The following is a 27,321-nucleotide window of genomic DNA, read 5'->3' as shown; positions in this document are numbered from 1 at the left end:
TTTTATTAATATCTGGCTTTGTCCTTATTGTTAGGAAAGTGAAGTACAGACAGGAAAGTACAGGTGAGGGAGGGTGCATGAGATCAGCACATGACCCTGTTCAGATGTGAACCTTCTTATGCTTTCTTCTTTCTTTCTGCGGGGGTTGTGCAGGTTTTGTGACACAAGTCATAAGGATAAACTCTTCATTTGCTGTTCGCTGGAGCGTTGTGTTCACCTAAGCATGCTGCACATCCAATGTGTCTCTCTCACACACACTTCATTATCTAAACAAATTCATAAGCCAATAAAACCTAAACCGCAATCCACAAAAGGCCTATTATATATCAGCAACATGAGATCGAATACACGTTCACGTAAGTTGAGAGTTATTAAATGTGCAGAGCATCCAAAGAGAAAGGGGAGAAAGAACGGAGCCGGACGATTGGCTGGCGCTGACTGCGGGGGAGATGCAGCACACAGAGTCAATTTGACTGAGTGTCACTGGGGCAGAACGCCTGCAGGAGCTTCAGTGTGTGAGTGCATACGTTTAACATCAGAGAGAGAGAGAGAAGTTGTGATCAAAGCCATGGCATTCTTCACAGCGACGCCATAGAAGAACCATTTTTTGTTCCACAAAAGACCATTCTGTCAAAGGTTCTTTAAAGAAGCATCTCTTTCTTACTTTTTTATAATCTGAAGAGCATTTTTTTCGCCACAAAGAACCTTTTGTGAAACACAAAGGTTCTTCAGATGTTAAAGGTTCTTTATGGAACCAAATGGTTCTTCTATGGCATCGAAGAACCTTCTGAAGCCCCCTTTTTAAAGAGTGTACAATGGGTTATTACATGAAGAGCTCGAGCCAAACAGGCCAATAATTATAGAGAAGAATGACTAAAAAACGAAATAATCTGCATTTCCCGAGGAGGATATTAGCGCTTGCAAGGGACCATGTAATGTAAATGTTGTAACAACCAACCACCATACAAATAGAGTACATAGAGAGCGAATGAATGATTCTTTTCGTTCATTGGTTAAAACATTTTCATCATTTATTCACCCTCGTGTCATTTCAAACCTGTATGATTTTCTTTCTTCTGCAGAACACTAAAGAAGATATTTTGAAGAATGTTGGTAACCAAGCAACACTTGACCCCCATTGACTTCTGTTGTATAAACACTAGGGCTGTCAAACGATTAATCGCGATTAATCACATCCAGAATAAAAGTTTGTGTTTATGTCTATGTACTGTGCATATTAATTTTGTATTTATAAATACAAACACATACACATGAATACATATTTAGGAAATATTTACATGCATTTATTTATATTTACTCATAATTGAAATTATATATAAATGCTTATTAATTTTTAAGATTTTCCTGAAATATGCATGTATGTGTATGTGTTAATAACTACATAATTATTATGCACAGTACACAGATATATATTATGTAAGCACAAACTTTTATTTTGGATGCGATTAATCGCGATTAATCGTTTGACAGCCCTAATAAACACAAAACCAGACATTTCTCAAAATGTCTTCTTTTGTGTTCTGCAAGAGTCATATATAGGTTTTGAATGACACGGGGATGAATAAATGATGACAGAATTATTATTTGTATGTGAACTGTCCCTTTAAATTCCCGTTCATTTCTGGGGTTTGATATAACAATTGCTCATGCTTAGGGTCAGGAATGTGAACAAAACTTTGGCCATAACTCCTGTATCCTGTATCTTTTGTGCTGTGTATGATACCTACAATCGTGCAGAAAGGCCAGTACGTAACCACTTAGCAACCATACGGAACACCCTAGCAACCATTTAACAATGCTATAAAAACCACCAAACTACGGCCTTGCAATTGCGTCCAATTGTAGTTAACCAGGCAACCTGGATATTTGATATCAACCCATCAGACGTCAAAAGGCTAATACTGCAGTGACATCATGGGTCCCAGTTAGATTCAGAAGTCGATAGGGCTTTACAAACTTGAACATTTCTTTTAAAGAAATTGTAACTTATAAAAGTAAGCCTTCTTAGCGGTGCAAAAATCTAAGCCAGTTCAAACAATGGAGGGATTAAAGGTTAAAGAAACAAAGAACAGGTGCAGAAAGCCATCAGGCCCCTATCACAGATAGACAGGGTTGAATGCGCACAGTGAAAACAAGTAATTGGGTCGCTCAAAGCTGAAATCTATAAAAGTTTTTGCTGAGCAGAGCTGCAAAAACAACCCCGGTACAGAGAACTGAAGAGTAAAGCCATCCAAAAAACATGAATGCTGCAGATTTCTATTGGAGAATCCACCAAATCATTCAGCCGCTCTGCTAAATACTGTATAGAGCTGTGTGAATCAGACTGACTGAGTGAATCCCATACTGCAAAAAGGATGAGCATGTGAGTGTGTGTGTGTGTCTGTGTGTGTTTTCCGGCTCTTACCCAGCAGGTGTTTGAGAATAGCCTGGTTCTGGTCCCAGATGCTGTTAAATGTGCTCCATCGGGACCGGCCATCTGGCAGGGGGTTTTTGCGGACCCAGCCCCCGCAGGCGTATTGGTAAAAATCCTGACATGGGTCGGTGGAGCGGTCCAAAGCTTCCACGATCTTACTGGCCACTGTCACACAGGCCTCTGTTAGGCAGATACTATGAGCTGGATCTGTGGGTTAAAAACAGATTGATATGGCGTTTGCAATGCATTTAATCTGTGTGTCTAAATGAATATGAGTAAGCAGCAACAAAATGATGAAACTAATACTATATTTTATAATATCTAATCTATGAGGATTTGATTGTGAAAAGTAGCGATATGATATTACTGATTTTTTGTTTGTTTGTTTATTATTACTGAAACTATTCATCCACAGCCACATTACTTTGGTTAGAATATCATAAAGTTTTTATATTTGAATGATATTTTCTTTAAAATAACAAACTGATGAAGACCCATTACGTGTTCCACAAACAAAAACACTTATTTTATTAACTCCTCGCAACTTCATGTGAATGCAGTTCAGCATTACGTATGATGCATTCTGGGGGTTGCTGTACCTGGCAGTTGCGTAAACTCTTAAGGGACGTTTATACGAAACCGTTTTCAACTTAAAACTACAAAAAATATGAATTTTGGACAATGCACACTGTTTTAGAAAACAATACTGCTATTGTTTCTCTGTATACAATAAAAACATGAATTTGTGAAAATGGTGACGTAAAGTATATTAGATATTTCTCACTAGATTAAGAAAGGAACGTAATAAAGCGTATATGATGGGACCACATGCCTTCAGTGTAATGGCCAAGCACTGTTATCTATAAACTTGTCAGACTATAGAGCTCTTAATAATTTATCTTGTGTTAAAGATAAAGTATAAACAAGATTTATTTCATTGAAGCAAAATTGTGCAAGAAAAGAGATAAGGAGATAAAGGTTTGTTTACATAAATTAAATGCTTGTTACTCCATATGCGAATATATTCCTTTAATGTATAAAATGAGACTGAAACTATTGCCAATGAGGTAAGAAAAATAAAACAAATTCAAGATATTATTTGAAAATATAACTCACAATTTTCTCAAGTAAATATATCTGCCATTAAAGATTTATGGAAACTAACTTATTTGAAAACCAAACAATAAAAAAAAAATATTAAATACAATATACATTTGGATAAATAGTGATTCTGTTTTGTATGGTCAACCAGGGACATTTAAATAAAGTAAACAGAATACATTAATTTACATGCAGAGGTGGGTAGTAACGCGCTACATTTACTTCGTTACATTTACTTGAGTAACATTTTGGAAAATATGTACTTTCTAAGTAAAATTAAAAGTGTGTACTTTTACTCTTACTTGGGTAAATTTCTAATAGAAAATCTGTACTTTTACTTCGTTACATAACTTACATTGCATGACGTTCCTTCGTTCCTTCATTTTAAAATATGCTTTTTAAAATGCGTTGTTTATTTCAAGGTTGTCGTCTCTTTTTACGGGCATTCCCGAGTGATCGATTCTATTGAGTCGATTCTTTTGAAAGCATTAATTGAACAATGGGCAAAACCATTCATAGGCTAATGAATCAGTTCAAATGATTTGTTCAGTTCGCAGCACGATCCGAATCATCTGAAGCAGGATTACTCACTCCGCGTAGCGCGAAACTTAAGAACACGCAGAACACAAAGAGCATTGGATGAAGTGGATATGAATCTATATCTATACAATCAAAACTGCAAATGTGTCATATTGTTTGCCAGCAATGATAAATGCCCGCCATATGCGCGCACCCGCGCGACCTGTTCGTCAGACACAGCAACATGCGCGTTACCTGTCAGACACAGAGAGGTGGGCTTGCAGAAATATACATTTGAAGAACAGAAGGAAGAAAACTTGTTGATGGGTGTGTGGTTCACTGTTTACTGTTTGTTTACAAGTAAGAGCGTTTCACAACACACACGTGACACAACACGAGAAAACACGAGAAAACACGAGCTTTGTTCAAAAATGTATTTCTTTTAAGAGAGCACTGCAGATGTTCTAGTTCAGTGGTCGCCAACCCGTCGATTGCGATCGACTGGTCGATCTTTGAGACGTTAATTGTCGATCCCCGAAAGTAGGCTAATACGAAAATGGAGAGACAAATATGTTGTGCCTGATCAATGTCCAGTTTTGCAAGCGCATCTCTCTTTCTCTTCATTCAGTGGTTGTATGTTTTTAAGTTCTGCATTAATCTTTTCATGGCTGTATAAATAATGATTCCCTGGCCTGCGTGAGTTTTTAATGCGACCGTTATCATTAATCACATTTCATTGTGATGCGCGACTGCGCGTGATCGCTCTTCAGTGTTTCTAATGTCGGTGGTCAGTGATCAAACGCAAAATGAGACTCGCGCATGCACTGGCGTAACTGTCATTTGGAGGTCACTATACTGTTGCGGTGCATTATGCTTAAAAACAGTTTATTCACATGACATAAAAATGTCACTTGTTCGTTGGCGTTTTTGTGCTTTTACACTGGATGCGCAAGCAAGCGCCGCGGTTTCATACTGTCCGCGTATCTGGAGTCGCGGCTCTCTGTCTTCAGCGAATTTAACTTACGAGTGTGAGCAACGGGATATGGTGAGAAAGCGTCGCATTTTAATGTTGGGTTTGTCTGAAAGACAACATCGGTCTATTCACAAAGTTGTAATAGTGAATGATCCGCGGGTCTGTCAGTGATGGTAAACTGCACCAGTACTATCTCATGCGGGAGATGACATCTCCTGCTGATATCCTATTTATGTTTTCAATTAGCCTAATATGATAGCCCATTCCATACTACTACCTTTAGCTATTTTATGAAACAGATACTTATTACCAAGACATTATTAGACGGGTAAAAGTAAATAGATAAATGATTTAAAATAAATAATTAACGTTGTTGTTATTATTAGGGCCTATTTATAACATTTCCATCTATATGATGTACACTGCGTTCCAAATTATTATGCAAATGATATCTTTCTCTGGTTTTCCTAATTTGTCGATGCAAATGACAGTCAGTATAATTTTCAAGTAATCAACAGTTAGGGTACATTTGGAATTTTATTGAACAAACCTCCCACTGACAACAGTATTTATTTAAAAAATGAAAAACTCAAAATGCACTGTTCCAAATTATTATGCACAACAGAGTTTGAAAACATTTCATAGGTTGTAAAAAACTGAAAATGGTCATTTGTTGAATTTGCAGCATTAGGAGGTCATATTTACTGAAATCAAAAGCTATTTCAATCAAAAACATCCTAACAGGGCAAGTTACATGTTAACATAGGACCCCTTCTTTGATATCACCTTCACAATTCTTGCATCCATTGAACTTGTGAGTTTTTGGATAGTTTCTGATTGAATTTCTTTGCAGGATGTCAGAATAGCCTCCCAGAGCTGCTGTTTTGATGCTAACTGCCTCCCACCATCATAGATCTTTCGCTTGAGGATGCTCCAAAGGTTCTCAATAGGGTTGAGGTCAGGGGAGGATGGTGGCCACACCATGAGTTTCTCTCCTTTTATGCCCATAGCAGCCAATGACACAGAGGTATTCTTTGCAGCATGAGATGGTGCATTGTCATGCATGAAGATGATTTTGCTACGGAAGGCATGGTTCTTCTTTTTGTACCATGGAAGAAAGTGCTCAGTCAGAAACTCTACATACCTTGCAGAGTTCATTTTCACACCTTCAGGGACCCTAAAGGGGCCCACCAGCTGTCTCCCCATGATTCCAGCCCAAAACATGACTCCGCCACCTCCTTGCTGACGTCGCAGCCTTGTTGGGACATGGTGGCCATCCACCAACCATCCACTACTCCATCCATCTGGACCATCCAGGGTTGCACGGCACTCATCAGTAAACAAGACTGTTTGAAAATTAGTCTTCATGTATGTGTGGGCCCACTGCAACCGTTTCTGCTTGTGAGCATTGGTTAGGGGTGGCCGAATAGTAGGTTTATGCACAACTGCAAGCATCTGGAGGATCCTACACCTTGAGGTTTTCGGGACTCCCGAGGCACCAGCAGCTTCAAATACCTGTTTGCTGCTTTGCAATGGCATTTTTGCAGCTGCTCTCTTAATCCGATGAATTTGTCTGGAAGAAACCTTCCTCATTCTGCCTTTATCTGCACGAACCCTTCTGTGCTCTGAATCAGCCACAAATCTCTTCACAGTACGATGATCTCGCTTAAGTTTTCGTGAAATATCTAATGTTTTCATACCTTGTCCAAGACATTGCACTATTTGACGCTTTTCGGCAGCAGACAGATCCTTTTTCTTTCCCATATTGCTTGAAACCTGTGGCCTGCTTAATAATGTGGAACGTCCTTCTTAAGTAGTTTTCCTTTAATTGGGCTCACCTGGCAAACTACTTATCACAGGTGTCTGAGATTGATTTCAGTGATCCAAAGAGCACTGAGACACAATACCATCCATAAGTTTAATTGAACAATATAAAATTAAATGTTTACGACACTTAAATCCAATTTGCATAATAATTTGGAACGCAGTGTATTTACTTAATAAAAGTAAACTAAATAAATGCATCATAAAGAACAAATCTTTATACAGTAAATACCTAAATAATTAGGGTCTTGTTAAACTTATTCTAAACCTCGTTTTAATGTCAAGCTGTCATGTATGAATTAAAGTCCTTGAACTGGTGTTTAAATTGGTGTTTTTCACCTCATTATGGCACACTGAAAGTGGCAACTCTACATGTTACAGAGTTTGCTTAGTTGCATCTGAAAAGTGGAACAAAGAATTTCAGGTAATTCAAATAGACCCACAATTATAGACTAAATAAAAGGCCTTAAGCAGGTGGTTCAATCTGGGCTGTTTTTATTTTCAACTTTTTGAATGGTAGATCTTGCCTTTCAACAATTCTGACGTCGGGGATCTTAGGCTCAAAAAGGTTGGTGACCACTGTTCTAGATCATCTTAGGAAATGCTCTGAGTTTAGTTCATGCTTTAGTTTGACATGGTCTATTATTCTAAATAAGTTGTGTAAACTACTTTGACATCAGGACTAGATGAAATTTACAGAAATGCTTGTCTCTTCTGTGTTTGTCTATTCTTTAGTCTCTCTAGTATATTGCAAAGATATCTGCTTATGATAATTAAAAATATTGATTAAAATGTAATATTAAAATATTGGCGTTAATATTAATATATGTAGTAGGCATATATAATCAGATAAAAAGTAACTAAGTAACTAGCTACTTGAGTAGTTTTTTCATTGCATACTTTTTTATTTTTACTCAAGTAATTTTTAAAATAGTGACTTTTACTTTTACTTGAGTAACAATTTCTCTAGTTACTTGTAATTTTACTTGAGTAAAGATTTTGGCTACTCTACCCACCTCTGTATACATGTAAATTCCAAATAAATTACGTAATTAGCAGTAGCTTATTGTATGTGAAAAAAAATGCTGTTCATGTTCACCTCTGTTATAACGGATGCCCAGTGTGATAGCGCAACCAAACAATGCTAAGAGCGAAGCAAGTAGTAGACCAGCCAACACCACCTCCAGCTGAGACCTCCTGCCCAGTGGACCAAACAGCTGAACACCACCTTTGCGGAAGCCCACCTAAAAAACAATTATCATGAACTTTAGCTTCATTTCAGGATTCATTGTTATTAGTTGGTTAACACCTAAACATGCAATGAATACTAACAAAGGCAAAGCAACTAAAAATACCATACTATGACTTATGCAAACTGTCTAGTGACCAATGTACATTCTAAGTTGTGTATGTCAGTGGCTAGGGATGTAACGATTCACCGTGAGCCGGTTGAAAATCGATTATATTATGTGACGATTCAAGCCAGTTGAGATATTATTTGAATCGCAATACATGTTTTGAACAGCAGGGGCCGCTGTGTTTACTGCAAACTTGGAAAACGTGGATAGGCTGATATTTCTTAAATGTAAAAAAATCCAATAAAAGCACAAAGTCTTAGTTTGTTTACTTTGAAGAGATTTTTGTATTACTCATTTTTTATTTGATTTAGAATTTGATTTGGAATTAGTTTTGTTATTTGACATAAAATATATGCAGCATTTCAGAAATAATAAAAGGGCAGTTGTTAATTCCTAATTTGTCTCAACTCATTTTGTAAAAATAAATCGTGAATGATCGTATCGTGAGATCAGTATCGTGAATCGCATCGTGAGCTGAGTGAATCGTTACATCCATATCAGTGGCTGAACATGCCTTATTGCTCCCACTCAGATTGAAACAAAAAATCCATGCAAAAGACAGAACCAAAAATACATGGAAACAAGCTAAACTGTACATTTCTTCAAATCTGGACAGCATGAATACTGTACTGTAGTAAACTGTACTGTCCACTGATTATTTAAGAAATGAAGTAAGCAGTTTGTTAAGAACACAAAGGTTCGTTAGCTTCACGCATTATTTTTTGACTATATTAAAATATAACACAAAAATTCCCATATTTGGAAATCTGGCTTGCTATTATCTTTCATTTAATACGAATCACTGGATTAAATGTCTAAATCCAATGTTAAAACTAAGCATAAGGAACACTTCATATTTTGTGTTTTACAAGTTTTGTTATCATCAGGACACTTTGTCTCTCTTACTCCTAAACCGGAATTTACAGACTGAACAGTCTAAAGTCCATAATTATAAACTTTGAAAAGGTGACTATTTAAAGTTCACCCTAAAATGAACATTCTGTCATCTTTTAGTCATCCTCATGCCATTTCGAACCAGCCATATGACTAGAACAAAAAAGGTGCATTTTTCTATGAATATCCTTTCCGTTCTTTTCCACATAATGAACAGTGACTGTCAAGCTAAAAAATGACTAAGCAAAATCGCTGTTGAGCTCTTGACACTGGACATCACTGGAAGAGCTCTCCACTGGTTTGTGTTCTATTTCACATGAAGAACCTTCTGAGTGAATTAAGGGGAGCAGTGTCAGTTAACCTCAGGAGTACCTCAAGGTTCAGTGCTTAGCCCCCTCTTCCTCTCAATATGCACCTATCATCGAGACACAGTCTGCATCCATTATTCCATCCTGATGATTCCACACTGACTGCACAGATCTTATTCCCGGCGAATAGCTCAGCACAGTTGAAAAATCATCAATTCAACCTTGCAATAACACAGCTCCTCATCTAACCAACCAGCCCAGTGATTTAAAGGAACATCCCTTTTCGCATAATTAACAATAATACAATCCACGTCGGCTAAGAATTACTGTTTAATGATCGACTGCACTTCACATCACATTACAAAGTCCACTCTGTCAAGTAATTCTCTGTCAAGTATTCTCTCACTGGTTGTTCTGTCCTTATTCATGTTTCATCTTATGACCCGGTTTCACAGACACCGCTTAGCTTAAATCAGGATTAAGCCTCAGTTGAATTAAGATATTTATGTCGCTTTAATAAAAATGCCTTAGAAGAATACATTACTGGTGTGCATCTCAAGACAAATCAATGTCACTGATATATTTTAAGATATTTCTGGGCAAGTTATATTCAGTTAAGACAGGGCAAACATTCATTTCAGTCTGGGACTAGCCTTAAGCCTTGTCTGTGAAACAAGGCTTAAGGCATTGAATTAAGGTAAATGTACCCATGCTGACCCCTGACCCACACCCACCTCCACACTGTCAGGAGAGATGGCTCCATCAGTGGGGATGTCTGACCCATCCTCTTCTTCAAACGTTGCACGCTTGTAGTTAGACATCTGAAAACCAAGAGAAAGAGAGTCATGTTTAATTTGTAAATGTTACAATGTTAACACCAAAGGCATATTCACAACAAACACGAAAATGTAGTGCAAACAAGGTTTGAATATAAACAATACATTTCTAAGGAGAAATCCCACAAGGCACAAAAATTTGTTTGACAACAGAACAGAAATATTTTATCTTTCTGTGGATGGAAGACCCGACTAGGTCCTTAAGGAGAAAGATATCCATTAGCATTCCCATCCACCTCAAAAGTAGTTTGTGCATGACATTTCCCCCAACCCTGAACTCTTTTGAGTCAAACCAGCTCAAAAGAGCATTGTGCTTCATTCCAGCCCTCATCGCATAAAGACCACATTTGCAATTCAATCAATTCCCGATGGGGAAAATCTCACCTTACATCTTTTATCATTAAACATTCTGTTTTCCTTGGAATTATGTTACATTGCGCAAGTTAATGGGGTTACGTAAGTTAGGTATACAGCCGCATGTGTTTGTGCCAGAGATGGATTTCCTGGCTGGTTGGTCCACTCTGAAATACTGCCAAACAGCACTAGCACTGGGGATGGGCATTTTTCAATAATTTCATATTAGAATATTTGAGCTCATAAAAAACGAATATTCGTTTATTTAAATTAAGTAAAAAATATATTTTTATTTAGTCACAATTTCACATCAAGCTTATAACTATCATTAAATATTCATAATGGTTATCTTGTTTAGTTTGTTTAACATGTTCTTGATAAGAAAAACAAGCATAATACAGTAGGTCTATTTTACTCTGTTGAAAGTCTGTTCAACAAGCCGACAGCGGAGAATGTGAATAATGCTCTTCTCTAACTCCCGGTAACAAAACCCAGATCTGACAAGAATATCTGGCTTTATTGTTTATAATGTTGATAATAAATACAGTAAACAGGCTTCTTGATACCTCCATACCGACTGTTAATTGATCCTAAAAACAAAGACGGAGCCATTTTAGTACTTGTTTATTACGTGACCGGCATTTGAGGAAGAATGACTAATTCTGCTGATCACCACAGCAAATATTGTTTTCTTTGTCGTTGCATGGTCAGTGTCTGTCTTGTTTAGCTTTGCATTGCATTAACATCAATAAGTAAATTCAACTAAGCCTAACTAAAGAATTTCAACGTGTTTTAAAACAAACACCCGTGCGGATTTATTTACAGGCTATAACTTGAAGGCGACGACCCTGAAGTTCTTAGGAGGAAAATGCAGGCTTTAGGTATGGAGAAAGGTACCAGTCTTATGCTAAGGCCAAATTTATTAACATTAGTTGCAGTGAAATGTACATTTTAATGTTTAAAGTTATTGAAATCAGTATTAGTTAGCCCAACATATTTCTAACGAACAAACAACCGCTCTGAAAAAGTCATGGTAATAAATAAATGAATCATCGAATCATTTAATATTACGTTGGTATTTTTATACCAACTTACATATAAGTAATGTAATGTTAACGAATTCTGTGGCTCACCAGTTTTTAAAACATTTTTGGTGATGTGAGCTGAACATAACACGCGATCCGTCAGGCCGTCGTGTGTGAACTTAAAATATTTAAACTAGCTTGCGATCTGACTGTAGAAAGATTTAGGACACATGCAAATTATTTTTTATATTTTCTGTACATTATAAAGTCATTATAGATGAAGTGAAGAAGCGTTAAATAAGACAAGGCAATTCTAAACCTGTGATGATGATGCAGTTTTTTTTTAATGAAAAATAAAAATATTCAAATAGCATTTTTAATTTTCTAATAATTATTGCGGATCGAATATTCGTGCATGTCCCTAGCACAATTTCATTTCTTCTTCACAGCACAACTTTCTGTGTTTGCATTCTGAGCAGTGAAGAAGCCTTGCCATTTGCAGCGTTAAGCAAAGCTAGCGGGCATAACGGTCCTGTTTAAGAAATTGGTATCGGATCGGTACATGGATTCAAGTACTCGCCGATTCCGATACCAGAATTTTATGTGGAATTTCCGATACTAGTATCGGTATCGGAACAACCCTAATCAGCAGTTGTACGTATAATGCAGAACAAAGTATCAACCTGCAGTGATTTTATCAAGCATGTCACTAAAAAACGTCCCTTTCTTATGGCTGGGATCCTTTAAAAGGCTTTAGCACATCCGAAAACTGCACAACATTTGGCTTACTTTTCAGACATCACGATCTTACTGTTACAAATAACAAGTACAGGAATTGTATCCTTGAGGTGTAATAATGGTTGTCCTAGTTCTGCTTTCATGAATGAGCCAAAGCGGGCCTGTAAAAAAGTTGATTAGGTAAACATAAGGTGTCTTGTTTGTGGTCTGATGTCAGAAAAAAATGAAAAATTGGGCATCTTGGTCACCATAATACAATCTAAAAGATGAACTTTCGAGTTCCCGCATGTTTTTACAGTACAATGATGACCTCACATGTCCAAATATCAAGTAAAATTTGATCACTCAGGTCATGACCTCTCTAAATTTCATTTCACACCGTTTAACACTAATTGAGAGTCGAATGGAAAATCTATAGAGAGCTGAAAATAGGCCTTGAGGCAAGAGATCCAGCTCCGAGTCTGACAACAAGACATGTCACAAGAGCGTGTGAAATGGAGATGAATGTTGGGTGGGGGTTCCTTGTTTCCACACCCCCTTCTCGGTCTTTGGAGAGGAATTTAAACAAACACACACTTGCACACGCGCATACACAACTATGACAAGTCACAACAGACGAGGTGGCTAATCTACACCTCAGGGTGGCTTTTTGCTTTCTCAGTGTCAAAGATTTTAAGCGTTACCCCACAGTAAATGGAAAACATTGCATGAATCTAACCTCGTTTACGGCGTCTATTGATATCTCTCTGCCGGCACTGACAGCCATGCAGAAACACAGACGAACAAGCCTGGAGCAAAACCCCCCGCCCATCTCATTCGACGAGAGCAGACTAAACAAATCCCAGCAAAATTACACACACACACATCCACGTATAACATGGAGGGATAGCCAGAAAACAGCATCTTATTGCTCAAAGGTTGCTCTACTCTGTAAAAGTTTAATCGAAGTAACCTGACCGAGACGTTTCTCGTGAAATTCTACAGGTGAAATACGTAAAAATGAGACAATTGTTGACATGCAATAAGAACACAGAGCTATGAATTTTATGTCAATCGCATAGTTAAAATAAACTGTTTTTGGATTAACTTGATGAAAATGAGTTCTCAGTGAAATCTCTGATTTGAGGGCAGAGCGTTTGATATCTTTTCAAATCTGAGCACAGGTTGAGACATTGTTTAGTGCTTTTCTGCAACGGCATAAAAAAGGGGGAGGAGAAGATAGAGTTAAGATCAGTGAGTGTTTTTCTCAGAAGAAAAATGCCTTCATTTGCTTTTCATTTAATGACATTGGTGTCTAGGGAAAACTACTGAGATTTACTTCAGAATTTTATGGGTTCCTTTCATCCAGTTACGAATTGCGGTGTACCACGAAACAGTTTTTCTGAGGCAGATACCAATGACCAATATAATGTCTTTAAACTAGGGCTGTCAAACGATTAATCGCGATTAATCGCATCCAGAATAAAAGTTTGTGTTTATATAATATATTTCTGTGTCGTGTGGATATTAATTTTGCATTTATAAACACATACACATACATGTATAAATATTTAGGAAATATTTTTTTTTATCAAATTATGTATTTATTTATATTTACCAATCATTTAAATTAATTATAAATGTTTGTTCATTTTTATATTTTTCTTTTTCTATATGCACGTATTTGAATGTGCTTATAAATACAAAATTATTATGAACAGTACACAGACAAATATTATGTAAACACAAACTTTTATTTTGGATGCGATTAATCTTGATTAATCGTTTGACAGCCCTACTTTAAACGCTTGTATGGTGTTTATGTTTTTGTTACTCAGCCAATGTTAAAGGGTCTAGTGGACCCACATAAAAATGTATGTAAAAATACTTTACATGTTTACTTCATACAAATTACATGCAACATAGACAGAATATATGGTATATTATGCGCTGATAATACATTTCTCCACCGATATCAATAGCTGATTATTTAGAGTGATATCTGCCGATACCAATTCTGAAGATTAAATTAATATTTCTCAACTTTCTGAATGTTATTAATTCATATAATGACTATTAATATTGAACATCAAAGTGGTACTGTTTCTTTTTACAGTGTACAAATTCATAGCATTTTCCTTTTCTCTTTTGATAGACAGGGTATATCGGCCCTGTTCATCGGCTGTTTTTAAACTATCAACTCCCAGCCGATAGTGTGAAAAATTGCTTTAATCGACCGATATTGGCAGATATATTGGTACATTTCTAATATTTGGTTAATAATATGTTTTAGAATTATGCTAGATGCTTTATGCTTTTTTGTCAAAAGCGTCCCAAATACAACACAATGATTCAAATTTTGTAACTAAAAGGGAACTACTAAATCTGTATATTGGGGAAGTGCCTAATCTGTATAATCTGAGCCTGTCCAGGTCATTGCCATACACAGATAACCTTAACTAAGTTATAAATGCCTATACATAAATAAGAACACTTTAAATTTAAATTTCAAAGTCGTAATGTACGCCCAAGACAATGTCTCACTAACACATATTTTGTTAGTATTTAATAACACTACTATTCTTATACAATGGTTTTGCTGTTCTAAACAAAACTTCTTCGCAGACCAACATTTGCTAAAAGATAAATGATTCTATTGCAGGCTTACACACACACACATACAAATGTTGTTTATAGTAAATGAGGTACAACAAAGCACCGGGAGCCCTTTGGAAAATGTTTTAAAGTTCACCCGGAACGCCACACTCGATCATCTCTACTGTTAGTGTCTCAGTTAAACAAATGTTGTATCTTCGCAGCCAGATTTGGAGTCTCAGTGCGCTCTTCCTCAATGGGCTTTTACAGGAAACCATAAATGAGATTAGAAAGACAAAACCTCTGACTCATGGTGATGTGAAACAAACACATGCACACACGCTGCGCCCATACAAACACGCGTCTCAACAACTGCTCATCACTAGCTTGACATTTTCCCGTCATTGACTTGTTTTCCAGAGGTTGAGGTTTTCTCATAAGCAGCCAATTGACCCTTCAGTTGTTTGTCATGATTTCCCACACTCCTTTCAAATATAATGGCTGTGGTTGGGGACGTTTGTAGTTTTAGGAGGACGTCACACCCACAAGAATTATCTCCAGAGGTTTGGTCAAGATTCATGAGATTCTAAGTTGGCTGGTCATTGAAACAGTGCAGGACACCTTTAACCCAACTTCTTCCTTCATACGTGTCTGTCTGACACATCTCTGATGAACTGTCATGAGCAATTTACTTCTTTTAGTCTCTCAGACTATGATCAAAATAGCTATCATACTACGCTTTCATTTACTTTTGCAGTATCCATAGTAGTAAATGTACTGCACAAAGTACACTGTAAAAAAACTTTAAAACTTAAGTTAAACAGCTTCATTAATTTTTTAAGTTAAATTATATAAGCTTTATGAGTTAATTAAACTTAAATGATATTGAACTTGCTTAAAAAAAATCTAGTTGTATTTAAAATATTTCGATTTTAAGTCCAATAGTCCAATAAGTTCAATTGACTCATAAAGGTAATTTTATTTAACTTAAAAATTTAAGGCATCTGAAATTGGTGATTTTTTTTACAGTGTATGCAGATTATTTGTCCCCAGGTGACTTATAATAAAATTGTTAAAATTTGAGTAATACAACAGATTACATTGAGCTGAATACCATATCCCACAATGCAATTCTCTTGACTTGACCCTTCACCTCCAGTGTGACAAATGGAGATAATATCAGTCACGATTTTTAATTGTTAATTTACCTGAAAATGCAATTTTCTGTTGTTAAAAAAACTAGATTCTCATTTCCTAAAAATGATCAAAGCTTGCATAGAATGACAGACGATTTGATCAATTAAAAGTGTTGTACGTAGAGTATGCAGTATGCATAACAACAGTATACTCAAAACAGTTTTATATACATCTCTTCAAGCAAACACATTCTAAGCAGCGCAAAAAATCAACAACAATTTTTCTTCATACTCACCATACATCAACACTCTCTTAGCGCTGTAAAAAGAACGTGAAAGACATCGGCAGTCCAAAAGCAGAAGTGAACTGGTGCCACTGGGGTTGTGTGACTGGAATAAACCATCGACTGGAGAATGGGGGAGTGGAAAGCCAATGTTTTGTTAGCATGACCCAGAAAGGGCAGGTCGCTACCGTGGGAGAGGGAAGGCTGCTGGGAGTGAAGAACAGATAAACCTCACTTCCTGAAAGGAGACTCCTACCTCGGTTTCGTGGTAACGGTGAAATATGCACATATGGGGAAGTTGTAAAAAAGTTATTGAGGTTACTGTAAACTGTAACCTTGACCTTATCGAGGCGTAATGTCATGGTAAACATCTGGGGACACTGAGACGCTAAACACGTGAAACCAGGAACAGAATCTACTAACCACTGCAGACGAATTCTGCTTTCAAGTCATGTTGGAACGATGGTATTTATGAGATGACCCAATGTTTTAAACAACTGAGAAGTGTTTCTATGAGATGTAGGGCCTAGGCCCGGTTGCATAAAGCACCCTTAAGTTTTTCCCTTAAGTATGACATTTAAGGGGTGATTTCCCTTTACCAAAGACAATAGGAGAATAACTTAAGTAAAACTTAAGGTATAGTTAAGGACACACTTAAGGGAAAATTACACTTAAGATGCTTTATGCAACCGGGACCTAGTCTTTGGACCTTTACTTCTCGTAAAGGTCCAAAGTGTAGCTGTGTTCCTGTGTAGCTCAGTTGGTATCGCACTTGCGCTAACAACGCAAGGTCGTGGGTTCAATCTCAGGGAACACACATACTGATTAAAAGACAGGTATAGACTAAATGCACTGTAAGTCGCTTTTAAAGGGTCTGCCAAATGCATACATGTAAATGTAAACACTTCCATGTTACTTTTGACAGATGCTGTGGATTTGAGACAACAAGATGGATTGTGAGTTAATAATTATTTGTTTATTATTTTATTATATATTATTTATGTATATAAAATATGTATAAAATATATAAATATATATTTATTTTAAGTTATTGGCTTGGAAAAAAGGGAGTCGTCTCTGAATCACGCAAAGTTCCTAGTCCGATTCGCGAACTGCTGCGGATTTTTCATCACTACATATAGTCCGCCTAAGTTTCGCTAGGACTGCCCGCTTCACTCAAAACTTCACTCTTCTCCCCCAAACACTGTACTCGTGAGCCTCATTCGCGGTAGACCAATCACAGCAGACTAAACCATCTGACCAATCACATCAGACTAGGCTAGCAGAAAGGAGGGGATTTGACAGATGAATCGCGGAACGAATCATTTGAGAGTCAGTCAAGAAGTAAGGTAAGAATAACTGCCTATTGTTACGAAATGATAGTGTTTTTACACCTTCTATGTACATAAACTTGTTGTTGGACCCTCCATAAACCAAAGTAGGACCTTAAAAATCCCTAGTTATGTACTCTTTAAAGTATTCAGTGAAGCGACTGATGCCTATTAGTATGTTATGTCAATGTTTTTAGTTTCCAACCAAACCCAGCCTAAGTTTTTGCATTTTGTAGTAGTTTTGATGCCCAAAGCCAAGAAATCCAATAAATCAAAATAATAGTACAAAATACATTTTATGTATTGTCTGCTTGTTGATTGTAGGATAAAAAGTAATCCATGAGCCCTGACCCCAGCACTGGTAGACATCTAATGGATAGACTTGAAACATACATTTATTCTCAACTAAAAAACCCAGAGGCGAGACTTCTCCTGTTGAGACTTCTCATTTCAGTCCACCCACACCCCATTAAACACCTAATACAAAGCCTTTAGACTTCATTTTGCTGCAGAGGAAATGAGAAAAAGTTTCTGTCTGTGTCTGAAAGTGAAAAAGACAGAAAGGCATATAAAATTGCTTGACGCATCTATTTGTCTCCAGCCTGATGATTATATATTTATAACTCACAAATAGACCTCACAATCAGCTATTAACAAAGTGCTGTGTGTGTGTGTGTGCGTGCGTGCGTGCGTGGCCTTGTTTTTATATTCCGGTGGGGACCTAAACCTGAATGCACACCAACACATGGGGACTCGTGTCACCGTGGGGACCAAAATTGAGGTCCCCATGGGCACAAAAGCTTATAAATTGTACAGAACAATATTATTTTTAAATCTAAAAATGCAAAACGTTTTCTATGAGCTTTAGGTTTAGGGGTAGGGTTAGGGATAGGGAATAAAATATACAGTTTGTACAGTATAAAAAACATTACGCCTATGGACTGTCCCGACGGAGATAGTAAACCAGACAGTGTGTGTGTGTGTGTGTGTGTGTGTGTGTGTGTGTGTGTGTGTGTGTGTGCGTGTGCGTGTGTGTGTGTGTGTGTGTGTGTGTGTGCGTGCGTGCGTGTGTGCATGTGCGTGCGTGCGTGTGCGTGATAAATACAGCAGTGGTTAAAAGGTCAAATCTCTGCTTTAAGGTCCTCATATACCCTCGTTCCCATATATTTGCACTGCCCATCCCATCACCATGGCAACAAGGCCCCATCACATGAACTATCACTAATTAAATCAATATGTTTCATAATATGTTCACAAGCCATTTGATTGGCTACAGGAACGGCCAACCAGAAGCCTTCTTCAGGGTCGGTACGCTCAAAGCACTTCAGTGCCCTATTACAGGAAAAATGCTACAGAACATTTCCGGGACTACAATGCACAAACAATAAACAAACACCGCCATAATATGGAGTTAATGATGAAGAGAGAAAGCGAGAGTGAGTGAGGTCATGAAGTATGCTCTAAGTGTTATGTAAGGGCAGTTGTGGCCTAATGGTTAGAGAGTTGGACTCGTGACCAGAAGGTTGCCGGTTCGATTTCCACAGCCGGCGGGTAACAACTGAGGTGCCCTTGAGCAAGGCACCTTACCCCTACTTGCTCCCCGGGCGCTGCAGTGATAGCTGCCCACTGCTCCGGGGGTACGTGTGTTCACTACTCTCTGGATGGGTTAAATGCAGAGGTCACATTTCGTTGTACCTTCGTACATGTGCAATGACAATAAATTGAATCTAAATCTAAAAAAAAATCTAAAATGTAAGACGACCTTTAAGATGTCTTGACGCAGTTGAGGAACAGTAAAGGTCACTCTGGATCAGCCGCAGAACTTTTAATGTAGACAAACCATTAAAAAACGATGCACTATTTAGACATACTCCAGTGTCAGTATGAGACAGCTCACACCCACAGTCTGCCCACCATCCATTCACAGACCGTATTAAGAACACGGACTGACTGAAATCGACTGTTTAAATCTGATCTGGTTGGGCAGAGCATCTGTTAACTCCTCCCCTTCAACTGTCAGTCTACCAACATTGTACAGTCTACCATGTTTTCCGAGATGAATGGGTCGAGAGATTTGCATTTATTGTTCCTGCATCGACATGCACGAGGCCGGTTTGTCTCATTTGCTCAGAGTCTGTTGCGGTTGTCAAAAGTGGAAACCTTAAACGGCATTATGAAATTAGACATAGACACTTTGAAGAAACTTACCCGCAGCAGTCCGAGGTAAGGACACGGAAAATATATTAGCTCAAAGCCCAGAAGGAGCAATCTACACGGGTCCTCCCTCACTCACTTACCGCCCAACAACCAGCAAATGAATGTTCACTAAGAATACAGTGGATCTTAGGAAAACAAAACAAGCCCTTTACTGATGGGAAAATAGTAAAAGAGTGCATGGAGGCTGCATGTGAAACACTTTTAGAAGGAAAATAAAAGTAAATATTAAACAAACCCCCCCTTTCAGCTGCAACAGCCACAAGAAGAGCTGAAATGTTATCAGAGGATGATCAGTCACAACTTGATTCTGCAATTTGTTAATCTCAGTTCAGCAGAAAACAACACTTTAGTTCCCTTTCTGTCGGTCTCTCGACGTTGTGTCGAAACGACAGAATGGGGTTTGTCTTGAGAACCTATCATCTTCTGAGTATTTAGAAAAGGCCAATGAAAATTGGCAAATTAATTTTGCATGCCGGACTCCTCCCCGGATGTCCGGGTATAAGAGGGAAGCCGGCGTGCTCATTCATTCACCTTTTGTTCTTCAGAGCCTAAGCATCTGATGAGCGATCTACAGATCTTCACTGATCCAATCCTGCTGGAATCTACGACGTGGTGCAGCGGACGGTCCCTTCCTGCAGCGACTCTCCCCTGGGCGTCTCGGCAGTGCCGGAAGTGTCTGAGCAATTTTTTTCTAAAAGAGCAAATTTCTCCAGCGTGGCATGTCCCACTGTTCACTTGGGTGCGACGCACTCATTGAGGAAGGGGACGGACACGATGTCTGCCTCAGGTGTTTGGGTCTCCGGCACGCTGAGGCAGCCTTCGTGGACACGTCCTGCCCGCACTGCGGGCGGATGGCGATCCAGACGTTGCGGTCACGGGTGACTGTATTCTTTATGGATAAAGCCACCACCCGTCTGCTACCCGATCCGTGACGACAGTGACTACGGCCCTGCCGCCCGCTTCGGTTAGCACCGGGGGTGATATGGGGATCACTGTGAACGTTAACCCGCCAGCCGCAGGCTCACAGACCGTTCATGCCCCATCTCGCTCGTCTGACCGTTCCTCAAAAGACTGTCCTACCCCGTCTTGTTTCTCCGTCACGTACTCGGAAGTGCGTGACGAAGATGAGATGTCGATCACAGCATCGGAGGGCGACGTTTTGGCATCCGACCCCCACGATTCCTCTGAGTTCCCTCACTCGGGGGGTCGAGCCCAGGAAGAGGCGGACGTTGAGATGTCAACCATGCTTTTCCGGGCTGCCGCGAGCATTGTGCTACAGTGCACAGCACCGCCTTTACCCCAGCGCCCGCGGCTGGATACGTGGTACCTGGGGTCTGAGTGCGGCTCCAAGCCGCGCCCAGCTCCGGTCCCGTTCTTCCCGGAAGTGCATGAGGAGCTGAGTAAGACTTGGAACGTGCCCCTCACAGCCCGTTCCAATCAGAAAAGCTGAGGCCAGGGGCTATGTCGAGATTCCCCAGGTGGAGCGTGCTATCGCAGTGCACCTGTGCCCGCAGACAGCGGCCACCTGGAGAGCTCGGCCTAGACTCCCATCCAAGGCGTGTAAGTTTTCAGCATCGCTGGTGTCGAAGGCCTACACGGCAGCGGGTCACGCCGCCTCCTCCCTCCACGCCATGGCCATCCTGCAGGTCCACCAGGCCAAGGCATTGAAGGAGCTTCACGAGGATAAGACCGACTCAGCGGTAATGCAGGAACCCACCGATCTCGCTCTACGGGCGACTAAGGTGACAGCACGGGCCCTGGACTGGGCGATGTCCACCATTACCTTAACCTTGCGCAGATGCGGGATGCTGAGAAGGTTCGCTTTCTTGACGCCCGCATCTCGCAGGGAGGGCTGTTTGGTGACACCATTGAGGATTTCTCTCAGCACTTCTCGACGGTGAAGAAGCAGACGGAGGCCATCAAGCATATCCTGCCCCGCCGTGACTCGGCCACCTCCAGGCCTTCGAGATCCTGAGCGGCGTCTGCTTCCCAGCAGCCCCGGCCCTCTTCAACTCCGGCTCCAGTGCCCCCTTCCCAGGCTGCCTCCCGGAATAGGACGTCGAAGAGGAAACCACCTCCCCGTCAGCAGCCGTCGCGGAAGCAGAAGCGGCCCTGACGGAGAGACCCCAGGGAGATCGAGGCTACCATCGGGCCCGAACCCAGCCACTCCATCGCTGGGTCGGATAGGGACGGTTCCTGCCCCGTCCTACCATCAGCTGGTCCCCCCTGGGGGGCCAGCGCCCACTTCCTCACAAAAAGAGTTTCCTCTCTCTCTGGGTTTTCACAACCGTTCCCACCCTCTGGTCGACTGTGGACGGCAACTCGACGTTGCGTCGCGGAGAAACGCAATGTCGAGTATAAACACCAGCCCTCAGCACTCTCAGACAGACAGTGCGTTGAGCTGGACAGTCTCCAGGCAGGAAAAACAGCAGAGACGATCTCCTCCCCGGGGGACCTGCCCCGGCAGGGAATCCATACAGCTAGCCATCGAACAGCCCCCCGCGGGGGCGATGAAGCAGATCAAACCTCTAGTCCCCCTGTCTCGGTTTCTGGGAGCTTGGCATCAGCTTACCAGACTGTCAGGCTGGCTGAGGAAGACGATCCGTCTCGGCTACGCGATTCAGTTCGCTACACGTCCGCCCAAGTTCCGGGGCGTCCTTTTTACCTCAGTCAGAGGCAGCGATGCTCCCGTACTTCGGGCGGAGGTCGCCTCCCTTCTGGTGAAGGGAGCGATCGAGCCCGTCCCACCAGCCGAGATGTCCAGCGGGTTTTACAACGTGTACTTCATTGTCCCTAAGAAAGGCTGGGGGGTTGCGCCCTATCTTGGATCTGCGTGTTCTGAACAAGCACCTACACAAGCTGCCTTTCAGTATGGTCACGCAGAAGCGCATCCTGACGTCCGTCAGGCGTCAGGACTGGTTCATGGTAATCAACCTGAAGGACGCGTACTGTCATGTCTCGATCCTCCCTCGACACCGGCCGTTCCTACGGTTCGCGTTCGAGGGACGGGCATATCAGTACAGGGTCCTCCCCTTCGGTCTGTCCCTGTCTCTACGGGTCTTTACGAAGATCATGGAAGCCGCCCTCCTTCCCCTCAGGGAAGGAGGTGTGCGGGTACTAAACTATCTCGACGACTGGCTCATCTCGGCTCACTCGCGAGATCTGTTGTGTACACACAGGGACCTGGTGCTCCGGCACCTAGATCGGTTGGGGCTACAGGTCAACTGGGAAAAGAGCAAACTCTCCCCCGTGCAGAGCATCTCCTTTCTCGGTATGGAACTCGACTCTGTCTCCATGACAGCGCGACTGACTACAGAGCGCGCCCAGTCAGTGTTAGCCAGCGGTTTCCCTGAAACAATTTCAGAGGCTCCTGGGGCACGTGGCATCCTCGGCGGGGGTGGGCCCCCTCAGGTTGATGCACATGCGACCGCTCCAACACTGGCTACAGAGTCGGGTTCCCTGGAGAGCGTGGCACACCGGCAGCAGGCGTATGGTCATCACGCCTCTCTGCCGGTGCACCCTGACCCCCTGGTCGTCTATGGCCTTCCTACGGGCGGGGGTCCCCCTAGGGCAGGTGTCAGGACACGTCGTAGTAACGACGGATGCCTCCCTTCAGGGCTGGGGTGCCGTGTGCAACGGGCACGCAGTGTCGGGGCGGTGGACGGGCTCCCGCCTGCGTTGGCATATCAACTGCCTAGAGTTGTGGGCTGTGCTACTTGCACTGAAGAGGTTCCATCCTCTCGTGCAGGGCAGGCACGTGCTGGTCCGGTCGGACAGCACAGCTGCCGTGGCGTATATCAACCACCAGGGTGGCGTTCGTTCACGGCAGCTAACACGACTCGCCCGACGTCTCCTCTTGTGGAGTCAGCAGGTGATCAGCTCCCTGCGAGCAATACACATCCCGGGCGACCTGAACCAGACAGTAGACTGGCTCTCTCGTCAGTGGTCACCTCGCGGAGAGTGGCGACTCCACCCCCACGCGGTTCAGCTCATATGGGAGCAGTTCGGCCAGGCGCAGGTGGACCTGTTTGCCTCCCCGGACTCCACCCATTGTCCGCTTTGGTACTCCCTGTCCGACGGTCCCCTCGGTACGGATGCCCTTGCGCACAGCTGGCCACGGGACAAGCGGAAGTACGCCTTCCCCCCAGTGAGCCTCATTGCACAGACCCTGTGCAAGGTCAGGGAAGAGGAGCATCAAGTGCTACTAGTTGCACCTTACTGGCCCAACCGGACTTGGTTCTCAGAGCTGGTGCTTCTGACAACAACTCCCCCCTGGCCGATTCCCCTGAACTTGCAGGCGCTCCCCTCTGGGGAGGAAGACCCAACACCGTCCGTGTTGTGTCCAGTACGCGCACTGCGCCTCTACTTGGACCGCACGCAGAGCTTCAGAAGCTCTGAGCAGCTCTTTGTCTGTTTTGGAGGTCAGCAGAAGGGGAGAGCTGTCTCCAAACAGAGACTGGCGCACTGGATCGTGGATGCCATTATCCTTGGCATACCGGTCGCAAGATCGCCCCTGCCCCTTAGGAGTTAGGGCACATTCCACTCAGGGTGTCGCCTCCTAGTGGGCACTGGCTCAGGGCGCCTCTCTGGCAGACATCTGCAGAGCTGCGGGTTGGGCTACGCCCAATACCTTCGCGAGGTTCTACAACCTCCCCGTAGAACCGGTGTCAGCCCGCGTCCTGCAGGGCAACAGGTAGGACCGGCAACCGTTAGGGCGTACGCCTGCGGAAGCCCTTCCCCCTCCGGGGGGAGCAGCGGCGATCCCGCCTCACTTCTTTCCCCTCGGGTAAAGAACAGGCATTCCATCCATCACTAAGCACCCTTCCAGGGGGCAGGCTGGGCAGAGCAGCCCTGCCCCCTTAGGCCGGGGAACAGTTGAGTTATCTCCCAGATAGCTCTAACCGGACCTAGTGCTCCAGACGTGGTAACCCCCCCTCCGTGGGCTGTTCCGTCTGATGTATCCTCATGAATGGTTCCCACCTCGGCAACCCATGACCTCCCTAGGTGGACTCCCACCTTGCGGTTAACTCCTGCAGTCCGCACATTTTCCCATGAGTTCTCCCCTGATGGTGAGACCATGTGGTGTCTCCACTAATTCTTCCCTTTGGTAGGTAGTGGCCTCTGCAGCGTTTTTCCCCCGGGGGGAATAATGCTTACCCAGTGGCCCGTACGGTGCCGGGCGGCTTCTCGCCATTTAGATAACTAGGCCTCCGCCCGTGACAGCCGGTGGCAGGGGCTTCCCAACTTTGTGGTAAAGCTCTGGGTCCCCCTTCCTCTCCACTGGATGGTCATAATTTCGCGTTAGCGCCTACGTCTGACTCACCCACGCCAGTCAACATCGCTCCGCTAGAGATTGTGACGCGGCTCAGTGCTGTGGCGTCTTACATAGGAACCCTATTCTGTCAGTTCGACACAACGTCGAGAGACCGACAGAAAGGGAACTTCTTGGTTACGGATGTAACCTCGGTTCCCTGATGGAGGGAACGAGACGTTGTGTCCCTCATGCCACAACACTGGCCGCCCACCCCAGGGGTCGGGGGAGGATGCTTAAGGCTCCTCAGACCAAAGGTGAATGAATGAGCATGCCGGCTTCCCTCTTATACCCGGGCATCCGGGGCGGAGTCTGGCATGCAAATTTCATTCGCCAATTTTCATTGGCCTTTTCTAAATACTCAGAAGATGACAGGTTCTCAAGACAAACCCCATTCTGTCGGTTCGACACAACGTCTCGTTCCCTCCATCAGGGAATTGAGGTTACATCCGTAATCAAGACGTTTTCTTTTAAAGTTGTTAATGTTGAAATGAATGTATATTCAGTGCAGGTTTAGAGATTAGGGCATTTTGCACAATTTCCTTCATTATATTGTTGCAGACATTATGCCGTCGTATAGATATGAAAAGACATGTTTATTTCTTTGGTCTGCCAAAAACCACTAATTCATGTTTTTAGGTATTTAATTGTCCGGACCTCGGCTGGTAAGGAGGGTTTGTTTACTGGACCTCAAGCGATTTTAGTTGAAGACTCCTGCTATAGGGTATTAGTAAGTACTAGCTAGTTTGTAACTAATAACAAGAGGGTGAGTACTGTAAATGGTAGGGGTGTAACAATACACTACTTTGCTGATTCAATACTATCCCGATACTTGTGTGCCGATTCAATATATATTGCGATTATTGAGTGTTGCGATTATATAACTATTGCGAGTCGATATTACAATTTATTGTGATTTTTGTTTGCTTATTAAAGACTAGGTAAATACTTGATCATACCATTGGAGAGACTGTATATCCGGGCTATTCAATTGGCGGCCCGCGGGCCGAACCCAGCCCTCGATGTAATTTGTTCCGGCCCTTCAAGTAGCATAGTGTGAAAAAGAATCTCTAGAATAAATTTAGTTCAGTCGGGAACGGACCCTACAGTCCTGAAGTGACGCGCGCCTGTTCCATTCAGCACGAGCTGCAGCAACACCAAGCAGGAGTCACGTGACGTTAGGCGAGTAGCGCGACTCGCAAGCCTTTCTCTCCTGTGGGACGCGGTGAACAGGACGATGACGGATGATAACTTTTATTAGTTTCATTTCTGACATTTTGCTAGCACGAATAGGACCACCATTTCAAAAGTACAGAGGCAAGGGCGGAGAACAGCGCCTGCGTAGGTTAATGTTGTTTCACTCACTGAAGTTTCCTTTTTTGTTATGCAGTTTCAAAATACAACAAATGAACATGTTTGAATGTAGAAAAGCCTGCTTGAGCATCTTACAATGCACCGATGTTGTTGTTGTGCAGTTTCACATCATCAGCATGTTTAAATGTAGGAAAAAACTTTGTGTGTCTTATGGGGTAAAAATACAACATACACGGCCCTAAGATTGAATCACGGATTTCAGGCATTAAACAGATTTTGCTATATAACGCGGAATGGCACAGAATCTTTCAAATGTATTATATAAGATTCTATTATTTCTATTTTTATTTTCCCCTGTATGGTTCAACGTACTGTATCTACTGCAGGCTTTTAATATAGTTTATAAGTGAATACTGTAGTATACTGAAGTATTTTTTTTCATGTGGGCAAATATATTACTATTGTATAGTGAAGGACGGAAAATGCAGAAAAATTAAAACAGAAAAAACGGAATTTGGGAAAAAAATCAAACGGATTTCTTCTTGATCCGCTGACTCGGCCATGATTTTTGCATCCTCGCGCCATCTTAAAACGGATGCGACGTCATCTAATACAGATACAAACATATGCTTTACGCCCTCTGTTGGAATAAAAGTGGTAACTCCACCAACTCTTAGGAGAAGTAAAATAAAAAAATAAATCGATTCTGAGATAAACCAATCGATTTTTCAATCGTTTTAAAAAGAATTGCGGTAGTTAGGTGAATCGATTTTTCCCAACACCCCTAGTA

At 41.9% G+C, this 27,321-nt stretch overlaps 1 protein-coding gene across 2 annotated transcripts in view; it reads right to left on the bottom strand.

The window, feature by feature from the left end:
• ece2b (endothelin converting enzyme 2b) overlaps window positions 1-27,321 on the bottom strand; it is a 70,629-nt gene that overhangs the window by 22,872 nt on the left and 20,436 nt on the right. The window contains exons 1-4 of one of the 2 annotated variants that reach the window (XM_057350882.1): window positions 16,371-16,476; window positions 10,146-10,232; window positions 7,951-8,095; window positions 2,426-2,641 (exon numbers count right to left, since the gene is read on the bottom strand). In XM_057350882.1, the coding sequence (XP_057206865.1) occupies window positions 2,426-2,641; window positions 7,951-8,095; window positions 10,146-10,232; window positions 16,371-16,373 (451 nt within the window). In that variant the 5' untranslated portion in view covers window positions 16,374-16,476. Of the gene's footprint in view, window positions 1-2,425; window positions 2,642-7,950; window positions 8,096-10,145; window positions 10,233-16,370; window positions 16,477-27,321 lie in introns of those variants that run through there. The other variant, XM_057350881.1, reaches the window with a different exon arrangement.

The sequence above is a fragment of the Triplophysa rosa genome, linkage group LG14 (assembly GCF_024868665.1).
Source record: "Triplophysa rosa linkage group LG14, Trosa_1v2, whole genome shotgun sequence".
Classification (NCBI taxonomy): domain Eukaryota; kingdom Metazoa; phylum Chordata; class Actinopteri; order Cypriniformes; family Nemacheilidae; genus Triplophysa; species Triplophysa rosa.
The sequence above is the reverse complement of the archived record's forward strand: the minus strand, read 5'-3'. Positions and strand labels throughout refer to the sequence as shown.